Source organism: Procambarus clarkii, chromosome 27 (assembly GCF_040958095.1).
Source record: "Procambarus clarkii isolate CNS0578487 chromosome 27, FALCON_Pclarkii_2.0, whole genome shotgun sequence".
Classification (NCBI taxonomy): domain Eukaryota; kingdom Metazoa; phylum Arthropoda; class Malacostraca; order Decapoda; family Cambaridae; genus Procambarus; species Procambarus clarkii.
The window spans coordinates 2230634-2247697 of record NC_091176.1 but is presented as its reverse complement, the minus strand read 5'-3'; the positions used below and the strand labels follow the sequence as shown (position 1 = coordinate 2247697).

The window sequence follows — 17064 nt, the reverse complement described above, 5'->3', positions numbered from 1 at the left end:
CCTTATGAGATATGATCTCCTCAATCCCCTATGACTTACTAGTATTACCTCTTACCCTGTCCACAGCAGTGGTTCTTGGTTCTTTCTCTCTCCTTCTTTACTACCTCCTGGGAAGCCTCACTAGGACAAGGGCAAACACCAGCAAATTGTGACACATTTACTGGACAAAGCACATACACGATACATACACACATATAATAATAATGAATCCTATACTCTATAATATCACAATCAGGTTGCACTCCAATACCATCAGAACTCTATTATCAGCTTATCAAGTGGTATCCTATCTCCTGGTTCACCACCTGATACTATTAACCTCCTCAAGTTGATCAAGCCTACACACACTGTTGCACTATCAGCAAGATAATGTATATATAGAAAATCAGCATTTGAATGCAATAACATATACCAGTATAAATGTTCATTGATACACAACAATGATTAATCGATCAATATCAGTCCTAGAACGCATACATCTGTAGGTAATCAAGCCTACGACTGCAACTCTAAGCTTCAGACTAAATCACTCCTTGACATAAGAATACAAACAGTCACTCACCTCTCACTGCGTCTTGCACGCTAATGACAACCAAACACTATCAACTCCCTATAAGTAATCCACCAGAACTTCCCCTTCCACCTCTGGAAGTTCACAACCCTAATATCCTTAGGTTCTTCCGGGCTTCACTACCAGGATCCTCTGCAGCTCCTCCAGGCTGCTATCATGAAGTTTCCTTGTGCAACTACGGTGCTTCACCCTTCTGTTAGGTTCTTCCACAGCTCTCTTGGCTGCTACACCACCTCTACAGAAGCACGTGACACTCCTCTTCACTGCTGCTTCTCCTCACAGCTCGAGGTCCTCTGCTCCACTACCTTGGAGTCTCATCAGCTACATCATCTGCTGGCTTCGAAGTTCTCAGCAACTTCTTCCCCAAAGAACAAACCTGCAACCCATCGACACTCCAATAAAATGTTCCCCTTTAACACATAAACAAAAATAACCACACAATATGCTTGCCTCAAACCTCTATCTGTCCTCTACATACAGTGAGAGTGGACTCCCTCGTTTTGGGCGGGTCCATACTCCACCTCGCCTGGCGGCGGTCCTCACTCACTGGGAGGGTCTTCCTCCATCCGGAGCCGGGCTCCCTCAGTCGTCCGCCAGCGCTCAGAGCGGACGGACGTCGCTCCGTGCTCCTCCCTCTTCACTCTCCTATTTCAGGCCTTCTGCCTTATTAAAACATGTCTAACTTATAAATAAACATCGCTACTGTCGCTGGGCACACGACCAACTACAAGTGATCACTATGAACTGGCGTATATCGTGCTTACCACAGATTAATTGGTCGAGGGCGCTTTCCCTCTGACGGCGTCTGGTCAGGGCGCTCCCACGGCCCACAATAATGCTTCTGGGCGATTTAATATCTGCTCGTCGACCAGGACTTGAGACCACAACGTTCCCAGCTCGATTCCACAGCTGGTACGTCCGCACACTTCTCTTCTCTTCGAGATATATCACTAGGGGTTCCCTTCTGACGGGAGCTCAACGGAGCGCGGCTTCCCCCTGCGATGTCTGGCACTCAAGTGAGGTCAAGGTCCTCCGGAAGCGAGCCTCACGCCTCCAGCAAAATGTCCACATCTCCTAGCCAGTCATTTATCTATTTCCTTACTTACTGCCCATAATCTTAAATTGTTTTACATATCCAACCAGCCATTTTACATATGGGTTATCACCTCAAATTTTGCTAGACCTTCTAATCAGGTCAGGCTTGACGAATAACTCTCAAGGAGGGAGACTCGTTTCTCCTGTAGGCTGAGATCATAACACTCCCCTCCCCTTATTTTTGAGAGTTATTCCAGTGGCAAAGCTCGGGATAATACATCCGCCACCACACTGTCTCGTTCCTCAACCGCTTGGTTCGACCGGTTAGTCTGTTTACATACTCCCGTAGGAGTCTACAACTAGTTCGTTGCTCCTTGCAACATCTGGCTCACAACTCGCCAGAAATATGATCTTCTCACAAACGATTTGACTTCTCTGGCACCTCTTGGCTAGGCTGTCCTCCTTGGACGCCTGCACTCCATCGGTCCACTCTACTTATTGTTTCCACCCTCCGTTTCCTCGTCTTCCTCTCTTCACATCCAGAGTCAGACATCTACTGTCTGTACCTCCTCTGTCGTTTTCACACTTCCATCTACTGCCGTTATACTTTCGCCTCCTGTCATCATACTTCACTCCCTCGTCTTCACCAACTATCCTCCCTTGCGTCTCCTCATTTATCCAAGACATCATCCTGTTCGACTCCCACCGAGTCCTCGGCTTTCTTCTATTCCTCCATGCTTGTATCATCTTCCTCTTCCCCCACTTTTCACCTCTATACAACTCCATTTCTTCTCCTTCAACTCTTCTTCGTTCCCTAAAAGTTTCTTCGAGCGCTGTACTACATCCAACAGCATTCGACCGTACGCGTCGTCTTGCCTCTCCCAGAGTGCTCGTAAGCATCTCTCCACACATACTGTCTCTTCTCCTTTCATTTTCCCGGCTATTACTCTTCTTCACTATCTCTCCTCCACGTTTTCTGTGAAACATGTCGACTCCTGACATCTCAAACAACTTAACTCCACTATCCCTATGCCTCTGTGCTCGTGGACAACGTGACGCTCTACTCCCGTCCTCAGTATGTCCACATCTTTCCTCATTCATACTCAGCACAGTTGCATTCACCTTCCAACTCTTAGTTTCAGCAGTCTGGGCTCTACTCAGGTCCGCTCTCTTCACATGATTCTTCTTCGGCTGGGTCATCTTCACTTTCGACCTCACCGAGACTTCATTTTCCTGGGCTGGACCTTCATCAAACAGCCACGCTATGTCTATATCGATCTCTTCCACCGGCTGAATCGACACTGTCTCACCTTCTCCAGTGTCTTCCTCGTCGGCCACCTCTGTCTTCATCACTACCGAGACAGGGTACTCAATGGCTTTGCGGTCTCCTGACTCATCTCCTCGGATGTCAGTCAGGTTCACACTCTCAGGTGTCCCACACGTGCAGTGGCCTTCTGGGCACTCCTCTGGCACGGTCTCCGCTACGACTCTCGGCAACACCTTTGTCCCGCACAAGTCATTCCCCAGGATCACTTGGACTCCTGGAACAGGTATCTCGGGGCATTCTCCCAACATCACCTCTGCCGACACATATTCCGACCTTAGCTGGACAGTACATACGGGCATGTCACTCTCAGACAATAACCCATATACTTTCATCCTACTCCTGCCAGCTAATCGTCGATCATTCCCAATCAGGCTTCTCACAATCAAGCTCTGATTAGCTCCGGTATCTCTTAAGATACCAACTTCTACCTCAGGTTGGCCTCCTATACTGATCCAACCTTTGCTCATGAACGGCCTATACCTCTCGTTCACTAAGTTTGATCTCTGTGGTTTGTCTCGGAACACATTAGTATATTTACCTAGGGGGTCACACATGGCCAGGGTCACAACTCTCTTGCCCTGCCGACAATCTCGCATCACGTGACCCAATCCGTTACAATTGTAACATCTCATCTGGGAGAAATCTCTCCTATACGTACCAGAGTAGCTCTGACTCTGCCCACTCACATGAGAGTTCCTCGGGCCAGACGTACTACTCGTACTCTGTGGAGCTTTACTGGATTCTTGATTCCCTGGATCACGATTAGTTTCTCGTTTAGCTCCTCCATCTTCACTTTCAGACGAAGTGCGCGACCTACTCTTCTGAGTTTTAGGGTACTTACTTTTATCTGCCCATTTATCAAAATTTTTCTCACCCCAGACTCTTCTGGGTCTCTCATAATTTCTTCCTCCCCAGACTCCATTGGATCTGCCATTGCTGCGTCTCACCTCATTCTTCACTCTGTTCTCCCTTAAGCTCTTGTACGCTTCAGTAATCATATCCGCCCTATCTGCGGCATCTTTCACCTCCTTTATCCCTGCTTCTTGGATCTTGAACTTTGTTTCGGGATGCATCATCTCCAAGAACTTCTCCATGACCATTAGTTGCTTCAGGTCAGCATAAGATCCAACTCCAGCAGCCTCAATCCACTTCTGGAATTGTCTTTCCAGATCTCTTGCTGTCTCAGCAAACGTACATGCTCCAACTTTGCTCATCTCTCTGAAGCGCTTTCTATAAGCTTCTGGGGTTAACTGAAACGAGCGCAATATGCTGCTCTTTACTGTGGCATAATCCTGGCACTCTTCCAGTGACAATTGGGTGTATGCCTCCCTGGCTGCACCGGTCAATCTTAACTGGACCAGCTGGGCCCATTCCTCCTGTGGCCACTCCTTGATGCTGGCTACTTTTTCAAAATGCTCGAAAAAGCTCTCTGCCTCTTCGGGAACAAACAAGGGAATGTCCTTCTCCCTAACCCTAACATCTGGTGGGTGTGATACCTGGGTGGTGCTCTCTGGCAACCCATGTTCAATCCTTTGCTCAGCCAAGGTTCTATTCGCTTCTATCTGCATTTGTTTTGTTCTCTCTTTTTCTTTTTCGACCTGGGCTTTTTCTTTTTCTTGTTCCAACTCCAGTTCCCTTACTCTGGTTTTCTCTTTTTCTACTTCCAACCTGGTTTTCTCTTTTTCTACTTCCAGCCTGGTTTTCTCTTTTTCTACTTCCAGCCTGGTTTTCTCTTTTTCCTTCTCGGCTTCATTTTTCATCTGGAGTTCTAATTTCATCTTTTCCAGCTGGAACTGTCTCTCCTTGTCCTCACGCTGCATCTGGAGCTCTAACTGGAATCTCTCCAAGCTCCTATTCCGGCTACTCCTGCTACTGCGGCTACTCTTGCTGCTCCTACTGGATCCCTGGGATCTCACGTCATCCTGCCCATCATCCTCCTTTCTACTTTCAGCTCCTTCCTGGGCTCCTTGTTCTGCCGCTTCATTTTTGGCTCTTAACTGCCTCAGGATCTCATCCTTCATCCCAGCTACTTTAGATGCTTTCAACCTGATGCCACATTTTTCTGCTATTTGTTTCAATTGATCCTTCGTGCAACCTTCCAAGTCCTTAGGCTTGCCTGACTCCACAAATGCTTGCACCTTATCCATCTTTGTCCTGTGAGTCTTCCCAAGAGAGAGAGTATACACCTGCGGTCACACAGTTTATCTCAGCAGGGGTGTACAAATCCACTCTTGGACAGGGTGTGGGTGTGTCAGTTCACTCTCCCGGACAGGCCCCCAATTTTATTATAGACTCGTGGGTTGGTTGGTGTTGTCGTCGTCGATCCTTCTCTATGGACAACCCAACCCACAACTCGGCAGAGTGCTTATACTAGGAGATCACCCTTGGCGCTTCTGGCTCTTGGAGAGGGGCTCAACGTCACACGTTTAGGGGATGCGGCTCCAACACTTAGCCTCGTTGTCACGTGCACACACCCACTCGAGCCGCTGTGACTCCCCACTCTCTCCTTATGAGATATGATCTCCTCAATCCCCTATGACTTACTAGTATTACCTCTTACCCTGTCCACAGCAGTGGTTCTTGGTTCTTTCTCTCTCCTTCTTTACTACCTCCTGGGAAGCCTCACTAGGACAAGGGCAAACACCAGCAAATTGTGACACATTTACTGGACAAAGCACATACACGATACATACACACATATAATAATAATGAATCCTATACTCTATAATATCACAATCAGGTTGCACTCCAATACCATCAGAACTCTATTATCAGCTTATCAAGTGGTATCCTATCTCCTGGTTCACCACCTGATACTATTAACCTCCTCAAGTTGATCAAGCCTACACACACTGTTGCACTATCAGCAAGATAATGTATATATAGAAAATCAGCATTTGAATGCAATAACATATACCAGTATAAATGTTCATTGATACACAACAATGATTAATCGATCAATATCAGTCCTAGAACGCATACATCTGTAGGTAATCAAGCCTACGACTGCAACTCTAAGCTTCAGACTAAATCACTCCTTGACATAAGAATACAAACAGTCACTCACCTCTCACTGCGTCTTGCACGCTAATGACAACCAAACACTATCAACTCCCTATAAGTAATCCACCAGAACTTCCCCTTCCACCTCTGGAAGTTCACAACCCTAATATCCTTAGGTTCTTCCGGGCTTCACTACCAGGATCCTCTGCAGCTCCTCCAGGCTGCTATCATGAAGTTTCCTTGTGCAACTACGGTGCTTCACCCTTCTGTTAGGTTCTTCCACAGCTCTCTTGGCTGCTACACCACCTCTACAGAAGCACGTGACACTCCTCTTCACTGCTGCTTCTCCTCACAGCTCGAGGTCCTCTGCTCCACTACCTTGGAGTCTCATCAGCTACATCATCTGCTGGCTTCGAAGTTCTCAGCAACTTCTTCCCCAAAGAACAAACCTGCAACCCATCGACACTCCAATAAAATGTTCCCCTTTAACACATAAACAAAAATAACCACACAATATGCTTGCCTCAAACCTCTATCTGTCCTCTACATACAGTGAGAGTGGACTCCCTCGTTTTGGGCGGGTCCATACTCCACCTCGCCTGGCGGCGGTCCTCACTCACTGGGAGGGTCTTCCTCCATCCGGAGCCGGGCTCCCTCAGTCGTCCGCCAGCGCTCAGAGCGGACGGACGTCGCTCCGTGCTCCTCCCTCTTCACTCTCCTATTTCAGGCCTTCTGCCTTATTAAAACATGTCTAACTTATAAATAAACATCGCTACTGTCGCTGGGCACACGACCAACTACAAGTGATCACTATGAACTGGCGTATATCGTGCTTACCACAGATTAATTGGTCGAGGGCGCTTTCCCTCTGACGGCGTCTGGTCAGGGCGCTCCCACGGCCCACAATAATGCTTCTGGGCGATTTAATATCTGCTCGTCGACCAGGACTTGAGACCACAACGTTCCCAGCTCGATTCCACAGCTGGTACGTCCGCACACTTCTCTTCTCTTCGAGATATATCACTAGGGGTTCCCTTCTGACGGGAGCTCAACGGAGCGCGGCTTCCCCCTGCGATGTCTGGCACTCAAGTGAGGTCAAGGTCCTCCGGAAGCGAGCCTCACGCCTCCAGCAAAATGTCCACATCTCCTAGCCAGTCATTTATCTATTTCCTTACTTACTGCCCATAATCTTAAATTGTTTTACATATCCAACCAGCCATTTTACATATGGGTTATCACCTCAAATTTTGCTAGACCTTCTAATCAGGTCAGGCTTGACGAATAACTCTCAAGGAGGGAGACTCGTTTCTCCTGTAGGCTGAGATCATAACATATGTCCATAGTCAAAGAGTGGGTTCATATGTCCATAGTCAAAGAGTGAGTTCATATGTCCATAGTCAAAGAGTGGGTTCATATGTCCATAGTCAAAGAGTGGGTTCATATGTCCATAGTCAAAGAGTGGGTTCATATGTCTATAGTCAAAGAGTGGGTTCATATGTCCATAGTCAAACAGTGGGTTCATATGTCCATAGTCAAACAGTGGGTTCATATGTCCATAGTCAAAGAGTGGGTTCATATGTCTATAGTCAAAGAGTGGGTTCATAAGTCCATAGTCAAACAGTGGGTTCATATGTCCATAGTCAAAGAGTGGGTTCATATGTCCATAGTCAAACAGTGGGTTCATATGTCCATAGTCAAAGAGTGGGTTCATATGTCCATAGTCAAACAGTGGGTTCATATGTCCATAGTCAAAGAGTGGGTTCATATGTCCATAGTCAAAGAGTGGGTTCATATGTCCATAGTCAAAGAGTGGGTTCATATGTCCATAGTCAAACAGTGGGTTCATATGTCCATAGTCAAAGAGTGGGTTCATATGTCCATAGTCAAACAGTGGGTTCATATGTCCATAGTCAAAGAGTGGGTTCATATGTCCATAGTCAAACAGTGGGTTCATATGTCCATAGTCAAAGAGTGGGTTAATATGTCCATAGTCAAACAGTGGGTTCATATGTCCATAGTCAAAGAGTGGGTTCATGCCCAAAGTCAAAGAGTGGGTTCATATGTCCATAGTCAAAGAGTGGGTTCATGTCCATAGTCAAGGAGTGGGTTCATGCTCATAGTCAAAGAGTGGGTTCATGCCCATAGTCAAAGAGTGGGTTCATGCTCATAGTCAAAGAGTGGGTTCATGTCCATAGTCAAAGAGTGGGTTCATGCTCATAGTCAAAGAGTGGGTTCATGCCCATAGTCAAAGAGTGGGTTCATGCTCATAGTCAAAGAGTGGGTTCATGTCCATAGTCAAAGAGTGGGTTCATGTCCATAGTCAAAGAGTGGGTTCATGTCCATAGTCAAAGAGTGGGTTCATGTCCATAGTCAAAGAGTGGGTTCATGTCCATAGTCAAAGAGTGGGTTCATGTCCATAGTCAAAGAGTGGGTTCATGTCCATAGTCAAAGAGTGGGTTCATGTCCATAGTCAAAGAGTGGGTTCATGCCCATAGTCAAAGAGTGGGTTCATGTCCATAGTCAAAGAGTGGGTTCATATGTCCATAGTCAAAGAGTGGGTTCATGTCCATAGTCAAAGAGTGGGTTCATGTCCATAGTCAAAGAGTGGGTTCATATGTCCATAGTCAAAGAGTGGGTTCATGTCCATAGTCAAAGAGTGGGTTCATGTCCATAGTCAAAGAGTGGGTTCATATGTCCATAGTCAAAGAGTGGGTTCATATGTCCATAGTCAAAGAGTGGGTTCATGTCCATAGTCAAAGAGTGGGTTCATATGTCCATAGTCAAAGAGTGGGTTTATGTTCATAGTCAGAGTGGGTTCATGCCCATAGTCAAAGAGTGGGTTCATATGTCCATAGTCAAAGAGTGGGTTCATATGTCCAGTCAAAGAGTGGGTTCATGTCCATAGTCAAAGAGTGGGTTCATGTCCATAGTCAAAGAGTGGGTTCATGTCCATAGTCAAAGAGTGGGTTCATGTCCATAGTCAAAGAGTGGGTTCATGTCCATAGGCAAAGAGTGGGTTCATGTCCATAGTCAAAGAGTGGGTTCATGTCCATAGTCAAAGAGTGGGTTCATATGTCCATAGTCAAAGAGTGGGTTCATATGTCCATACTCACACAGATACCACTAATGCCCTCATCTTCTCACACATACCCTCCTCTTGTCCTCATCATCACACACATAACCCTTTCTTGCACTCATCTTCACATACACACCATTGTGTGTGATCTTCAATAGATCTTCAACATTTGTCCAGGGAACACTAGTGTTAAAGTGTTGCTTAACCACTTAACTGCGCCAACCAAGTTTTCTCGGTCGGCCTGAAAACTGCGCCAACCGAGAAAACTCGTTTTGATTTTTCGTAACCAATCTAAATGTGTACGAGGTTGGTTGTGTACGAAATGGATTCTTAGGACCTCCAGTGAGAGGCAGCCATCTTGGAAAAAAATCCCAGAATGCCCTAGGGCTGCTGGCTGGGTTAGTACTCAATGAGCAACCATGGGTGGTACACGCGCCTCTGGCTCCCAAACACCTGTCCGACGCAGCGTTGAAAGATAACGCTCTGTCGGTGAAATTCAAACCTTATTGGTTGAAGAACATAAGGGTCATAATATTGGGGAAGCCAGGCGCAATAAGGACCTAACACAAAGGTCGGATGCCAGTGGTACAGCACCTATAAGGACGATATAGGGAGCGTATCCAGTTGTAGCTCTGAGCGTCACCCTTGAAATCCTATGCTATTTATTTAGATGATACTTAGATGAATCGTTTTCTGCGTTCAGTGATGATGCATCTGATACAAATAGCATAGATGAACAGTGGTAGCGGCTTCCATGGTGGTGTTTCCATAGATATTTTCAAGAATAGCTGAATCTCTTCTTGACTGACGGACACTCTTCGAGGCTAGCTGAATCTCTTCTTGACTGACGGACACTCTTCGAGGCTAGCTGAATCTCTTCCTGACTGACGGACACTCTTGAGGTAAGCCGAATCTCTTCCTGGCTGACGGACACTCTTGAGGTAAGCTAAATCTCTTCCTGACTGACGGACACTCTTGAGGTAAGCTGAATCTCTTCCTGACTGACGGACACTCTTGAGGTAAGCTGAATCTCTTCCTGTGTGGGACCATACAAGGCGATCTTTTCAAGACTACCTTACAAATTGATCTTTTCAATACTACCTTATGCTTTACAAGCTTGGCTACATACAACCTACAAGTTCTAAAGCCAAGGGTGTACGTGAGTGCGTTATTTGCAAGCACACAGAATGAAGAAACAGAAAGCGAAAATTTATCTGTACCTGATGCACCGAGAGTGAAGTCGCGCTGTGTACCATGGACTACTTCGTTGATTATTACTCACTTCCGAAGTACTGAGTGTGTAATACAATGTGTTACTGTGTAAATAGTGTGTGAAACTGTACATATTGTAATTTTAGTGATTTGTTAACAGGTAATATTGCGACAATAAACATTTATTGTGGCCACATTACTGACACATGTATCACAGTTCCATGGAACATTATGAACGTTCTACTGTATACATATTGTAAAGGACACAAATATGCATCATATACAATAAAAAAAACAAATAAAACCGCATTGGAAATGCATAAAACAAATAATTGAAAATATATTTGTGGCAACACCCGGTGCTTGAATGGCCCGCGCGACCGTGTCTGGGCGAGTCACACACGGGCGACCAGGCCCTGATGACGTCACAAGCGCATCTTGTCCACGTCCCTACAGCCAAAGTAAGTGGAATTTGGTACTTATTTTTACATAGACATGTTCAGGGAAGGATATTTATCATTTTACGAAGAAAAAAGAATTTTTTAGAAACACTTCATTTCATGCGCACCGGGGAATTTCTCAATAAACTCCGCGCAGCACAGTGGTTAAGGTCACTTTGTTCTCTGAAGTGTTTCCTGGAACGACCTTTGTATATCATGGATGCTTGTAACAACTCTTTAGCTGCTTTCTTTCAGTAAGTGAGAGTTATTTCAGGTTATACAGCATTTTCATCCTCATACAGAGAATTATGGGCTATTCATGCCCATGCCACGTCTTGGGTGGCTTAATCTTTATCAATCAATCAGTCAATCATACAGAGAATATATGACTTGCAGGTGGGTGGCGATGTCTATGCTGTCGACGAAACAACATTTTTAATAAAGGGTTTTATGTACGATGGTAATGGTGGCGACACATTCTTCTGGGCTGGCTCGAGACCCCGTCCAGGACCCCAAGGTTTCATTGTTCCTAATGAGCTCGGCAGGTAAGAAAAAAAATTCTGTTATTCATATATGTGTGCAAAATTTGCAACACACTTTCCTTTATGTACTCCAGTGCACATTTCAACGATAGGAAGAAACCTATGTAGTCTTCAATTTAAAATACAGTACCAATTGTATAACAGGGAAACATTATTCAACTAAAAAGAAGCCAAGCAGGAAATAATGTTTAAAATCTCTCAATTTTATATACTATAATAATTATTATTGATTTTAAATGTTGCATTGCATGTTGAACCAATCACTCAGGACCAGTGAGAACTCAGGACCATGTTGAACCAATCACTCAGGACCAGTGAGAACTCAGGACCATGTTGAACCAATCACTCAGGACCAGTCAGAACTTAGGACCAATGAAATAGTGCAACATTACATGTTTATTTATTTATTTATTTATTTGTATATATACAAGAAGGTACATTGGGTTTGTGAGAATACATTGGATAGTACAGTATTTACATTCTTGTAAAGCCACTAGTACGCACAGCGTTTCGGGCAGGTCCTTAATCTAGCAGATAATTTTAAGTAGGTAATTTCAATCAGAATTGATAAATGATAAAGATACATTACAAGAGAAAAATGAGATGAGAGAGATAAGTAGGTATATTAAAGCACATTGTTATATTAAAGCTCTGATTGATTACATTGACAGCTTGATTAGTAATTTAAACAAGGTTAAAGGTTAATAGACACCATTCAGCAGATTGGCAGCACATATAAGACAGCAATGATCACAATGGTAAAGATGTTCAGATTGGGTATATAAAGATTGGGAGACTGGGTAGCAAAAGATACAGATAAACAAGATTTATAAACACCATACAACAGATTGGCAGCACATATAGGAAAACAGCAATGATCACAATGGTAAAGATGTTCAAATTGGGAACATAAAGGTTGGGAGATTGGGTAGCAATTGATACAGTGCAATTTTAAGGCAAAAAGTGAAAAACTATGAAGATGAAATTAGGTACTTTTTAGTATTGATTTTGAATGATGTAAAAGTTGGACAGCTTTTCAATTCAGTAGGGAGTGAGTTCCATAAACTGGGTCCCTTTATTTGCATAGAGTGTTTACACAGATTAAGTTTAACTCTGGGGGTATCAAAGAGATATTTATTTCTGATGTGGTGATAATGGGTCCTATTACATCTGTCCAAGAAGAGTTTCAGACAAGGATTTGCATTTAAGAACAGGGTTTTGTAAATGTAGTTGACACAAGACACATGTAATATACATGTTGACACATGTAATATAGTTGACACATGTAATATACAATACTGCTCATGTTCAAAATTACTGCAATATATCCCCTTTTATTATGATTTCATAGGGTCGTGTCATAGTATACACTTGCCACAAAGGGCAGCTTTATTAAAACTATTATGCAACAAAAAAAATGTAAGGAGAAATTAGTTTTTATGTTTGCCTAGAATATGAATTTGCTAATTGTTTAAATTCTGAACTCATACTTACACAACTCTTCCTTCTCAGGACCAATATCTTGGACCGTTACCTTAATAAAGATATCACACTCACGCTCCCTGATAAGAAGACCATCCCAGAGATTAAGTGGCTTGCAATATACGACCTCAGCAGATTGGTAAGCAGAATGAGTAATGACATATGTTATTATTAACAACATGGAAAATTAAATGCAGTGTTTTGCTCTCAGAATCTTTTCCACCAGAACTTTTTCTTCCCTGGCAATAACCTAGAAAATCTTCTGCATTAGTTTTGTCAGAAACGGTACTACAGTACAGTAGTGTCAACTTTAAATTCCTCTGCCACGCTCATACAGTACTTTAGTAATTCATGCTTTCTGTGGGGAGCCCCGTCGGCCCCCTTAAGCTATCAAACTGACATGTGCCATACTGGTTTGATGCCATCAGTCCTTGGAGTTCTTTACTTACCAGGGACTACGAGCCAGAACCTGTGACCCCCTCAGAGAGGTGCAGGGAGTAATGGTCATATGAGCACTGTATATTTAGATTTTTGTCATGTCTTCCATCGACCGGGGAAGGCACCCAGAAAGGTAGGCGACCAATACCCAACCCGTCCTCATAAAATAATGTCGCTTTTCACGCGTATGCACGCTATGGCCAAAAATGACGTAATTTGAAATTAAATCAGCTCACAAAATTGATGTCCTGTACTGTACTGTCCCATTTTCTGTTTGAGCCTTCCGGCTTATACTCGATTAGTTTAGGGGATGAAACGTTCAATTAATGGTTTATTGAAACCGTTAACGATCACTACACACAGAGATCACACTAACGTGATGCATCAAATGAACAAATCCACAAGGGCCGTGACGAGGATTCGAACCTGCGTCCTGGAGCATCCCAGACACTGCCTTAATGGACTGAGCTACGACAGGGTTAAAAGAGTCAACTCTTTTAACCCTGTCGTAGCTCAGTCGATTAAGGCAGCGTCTGGGATGCTCCCGGACGCAGGCTCGAATCCTCGTCACGGCCCTTGTGAATTTGTTCGTTAATCATGACGTTTTGAAACCTTAAGAGAACTTCCTGCCCTCCTAATCTACAAGAGGATCCTTAACTTGCTGTTTTAGAAAAAAAAAAATCCAAAATTTATTTTAAATTATTTTTCATTTTCAAGTTATGTACGTCCATTTTCGGCCGTACGGGAAAACAACTAAATTCAGACGTAATTTGTAAGAGAACAGGTTGATACCAACTTCTAACTAGTTAAAATTGCAACCTACATGCAAACAGAACAAAAGAACTCCCCAAAAAAGAAAATAAGGAAACAAGCAATCATCATCCAACAAATCATATACTGTACACTGATGGTTCCCTACACCGCCCCACGGGTGCAGCTGGAAGTGCAGTTGTCCTGACAATGGGCGATGGCTTATATTTTGAGTGGGGAGTCCGTATAAACAACTGGGCCTCTACCCTTCTGACCGAACTATTTGCCTTGCTCCTTGCACTGAAATGTGTACAAGTCTACAAACTTGATACAATAATTGTAAGTCACTTTTTATCATCCTTAATTGCTCTCAAGTCTTTAAGACATAACTGTAACATGCTCGTGTCTGAAGCTAGACACAAATACAACCAAATTATTAATGATGATAACAGTCCATTTCATGTGGTCTCCATCTCATGTTGGCCTCCGAATACATGATAGAGCTGATGAGTGAGCCAAAGAGCAATAGTACACCAAGAACTTCAACAAAATCTTGTAGATCTGAGGCAAAGTGAAGTCGACACCAATGTGTTGATTGTGTCAGTGAGAGCCAGTGTGTGTCCTCCGAGACACACTGAACAAATATGGCACACGTCAGCTTGATAGTTTCTGGGAGCCTCCGGGGCTCATCCAAAAAATTGCATATCATTACATTCATTGCTGATTTCTGGGGGAAGCCACTTTGGCTCCCCAGAGCTTATCCAAGCTGATATGCTAATGTCAGACTTTGGCATCAGTCATGTGTATGGGCCTACCGAAGACCACGAGCCAGAACCTGGCCCCCTCAGAGAGGCATGGAGGAGCAATGGCCTATTGAACCCCCCCCCCCCCCCCCCCGTGTGGTTGGAAGCATTCTATGCCTGCAATCGACCGGGACAGGCACCCAGAAAGGCAAGCGTCTCAAAACAAATCCCTATTCTGGTGAAAATTGCTACCAAAAGCCGAAAAAGTGGATAGAATTCCCCAAAAAGAAACAAGCAAATAAGCATGAGGTCACTAGTCACCAAAAACCGAACAAGTGGATAGAATTCCCCAAAAAGAAACGAGCATGAAGTCACAAGTCGCTGATCCGCTGTCTGCGCAGCTCCACTCTCCCTGGGATGGGGAAGGGGAAGCCCCAGACCCCTGCCTGGTTATCCACCCTTCAGTTCTGAGACTGATGCTATGGGTAACGGTCATGTGCTCCGGCTCCAGTGGTTGTTTCAGCACTGTACCTAGAGTGTGGTGGCTGTCTTCTAGGCTGTGCATGAGCCAGGAGTAATTCCCCAGTACTCGGGCTGCATGCACCTACGGTTTCCTTCCCTAGGTGCCCTGTAAGCACTGCCCTTGGGGCTTGGGGTTATCTTTCTCAAGTTCCTTGGGTTTTGCCTCTGCTAGGCAGTTTACTGCTTGGTTTTCGGCTGCCCTTTGTGTGCTAGAGTGTTCTGTCTCCCTTGTTTGCCTTAGGGTGAGGGGCAGTTTTATGCTGGAAGGGGCACGGGATACTGCACAGCTTGTTTTCACCAATCATAGCAACCGGCTCTGTTTCGCTTGGGTACGCTGTATTCTTGAGGGGTTTTCCTTTTCTTTTGTTTGTCTGCCTGGTGGGGGGTCTGCCTTGGTTCTTTCCCTTTGTGTACTGAGTACTCTTCCTTCTTCTAGTGGTTTCCCCCTGTTAGGTCCCCTTGAGTGTACGCATCCTTGGGATTCAGTTCTTAGAAGATTATTTGGTAGACTTGGGCGCCGGTTAGCAGTACCCTGCCTGGGCTTCCCTGAGCATGATTCCATCTCAGGACCCTGGGAATCCTCACGGGGATGCGTGGGTTCGATAGATGTGACCCCGGAGTCCCCCCTCGCTTTGTGCGAGTTCGAGGGTTGTTCTGCCCCTTTGTCTCAGGGTGACTCTCACTGTATTTGCCTCCGTCTGCTGCCTGTCGGGTCGTTGACAACTTCGACTCGGAGTCCTGCGAGTTTTGTTGCTCATAGTGTCTCGGTTACCCAGTTGTGTGCTGACTAAACAGGTGCAGGCAGCAGAGGCATTGCACGTTGAGCCTTGGTGGTGGCAACGCTTTCGTTTGTTTGCTCCCTGGGACTGCCCCTTTTTGGTTAGTTTTGGGACATGGGGGTGTTGGTTGCTTCGGTTCCTTCTACGCCCCCTTGTCACTCCTGGATCCCCCCTTTCCTGCCTCTATTCGTTTCCTTACCGTCTGCAGGTTCAGGGTGGGGTTCGATGGTTTTGAGACTCGGGCGGTCTCGGGGAATTCCCCTTCCGGGGTAGTGACGGGGGCATTCGAGCCTGTTCCTCCAGCCGTGTTGTAAGAGTCTGCTAGTGGGCTCCCTTCCTTAGAGAACGTGAGCTTTTAACTCGCGGCTGCCCTAGTTTTCTGGTACAGCTCGGGCTTTGGGGGGACGGCTCGGCCCCGGGGCCTGTCGTGTGGGTTCCTGGGGCTGGGGAGGGGCTGACTTGGGGGGCCTAGGCCCCATAGGACCCACCGGGGGGGGGGTTCTCCCCTTTAGACGGGGCTTGCGGTTACGCGGAGTGGGTTTTTCCTCCTACCTCCCCGGGCTCAGTTCCTTGTCCTTTGAGTTGGTTGGTTCCGTCCTGTAGGTGGGTGCTATTGTCCGTTGCTCCCCCCTTTTTTGGGATAGGGTATCTTCATGTTTCCCTGTTCTTGGGGTTCTACATGACTTTTGGTCTCGGGTGCGACTGTGCCTTTGTGTGCCTTCAGGACTGGTGTTTGCTTCTGAGTTCTCGAGGGTTTGGGAAGGTTTTCGCTACTTCCCATATTGTTGGAACGTCAGTCTGCTCCTAGTCCGGATCGCCGTATTGGGCTACTTGTAGCCTAGTTGGGCTACTTGTGGCCCGGTTGGGTTCCCATTGGGCCTCCTCCTTCGCCTCTACCCTGCTCTCCTGCATGTCCAGCTCTGGCTTCTTCACCTGGCGGTGCTCCCAGAATTTTCTTGGCACTGTTGGATCGTGTCACGTTTGTTCCTCCGTTCGACAGGTGAGTTTCTGTGGTCTGGCGTCTTTTGGCCGGGCGCTGGATGCGGAGATGTTTATATACCTGTCTTTATTTAGGTATATTTCTGTACAAATGAGACCGTTGGCACACCAGTGACTCCCTTTTCAACCCTTCCAGTCCCACTCA

At 45.6% G+C, this 17064-nt stretch overlaps 1 protein-coding gene across 4 annotated transcripts in view; it reads left to right on the top strand.

Annotated features, from left to right (window-relative positions):
• Window positions 1–17064, top strand: part of LOC123762713 (protein Skeletor knk) — a 145938-nt gene that overhangs the window by 51398 nt on the left and 77476 nt on the right. The window contains exons 1-3 of one of the 4 annotated variants that reach the window (XM_045749424.2): window positions 9500–9914; window positions 11061–11209; window positions 12719–12827. In XM_045749424.2, coding sequence (XP_045605380.1) covers window positions 11115–11209; window positions 12719–12827 — 204 coding nt within the window. In that variant the 5' untranslated portion in view covers window positions 9500–9914; window positions 11061–11114. Of the gene's footprint in view, window positions 1–9499; window positions 9915–10012; window positions 10032–10628; window positions 10686–11060; window positions 11210–12718; window positions 12828–17064 lie in introns of those variants that run through there. The other 3 variants (XM_069332245.1, XM_069332244.1, XM_045749423.2) reach the window with 3 other exon arrangements.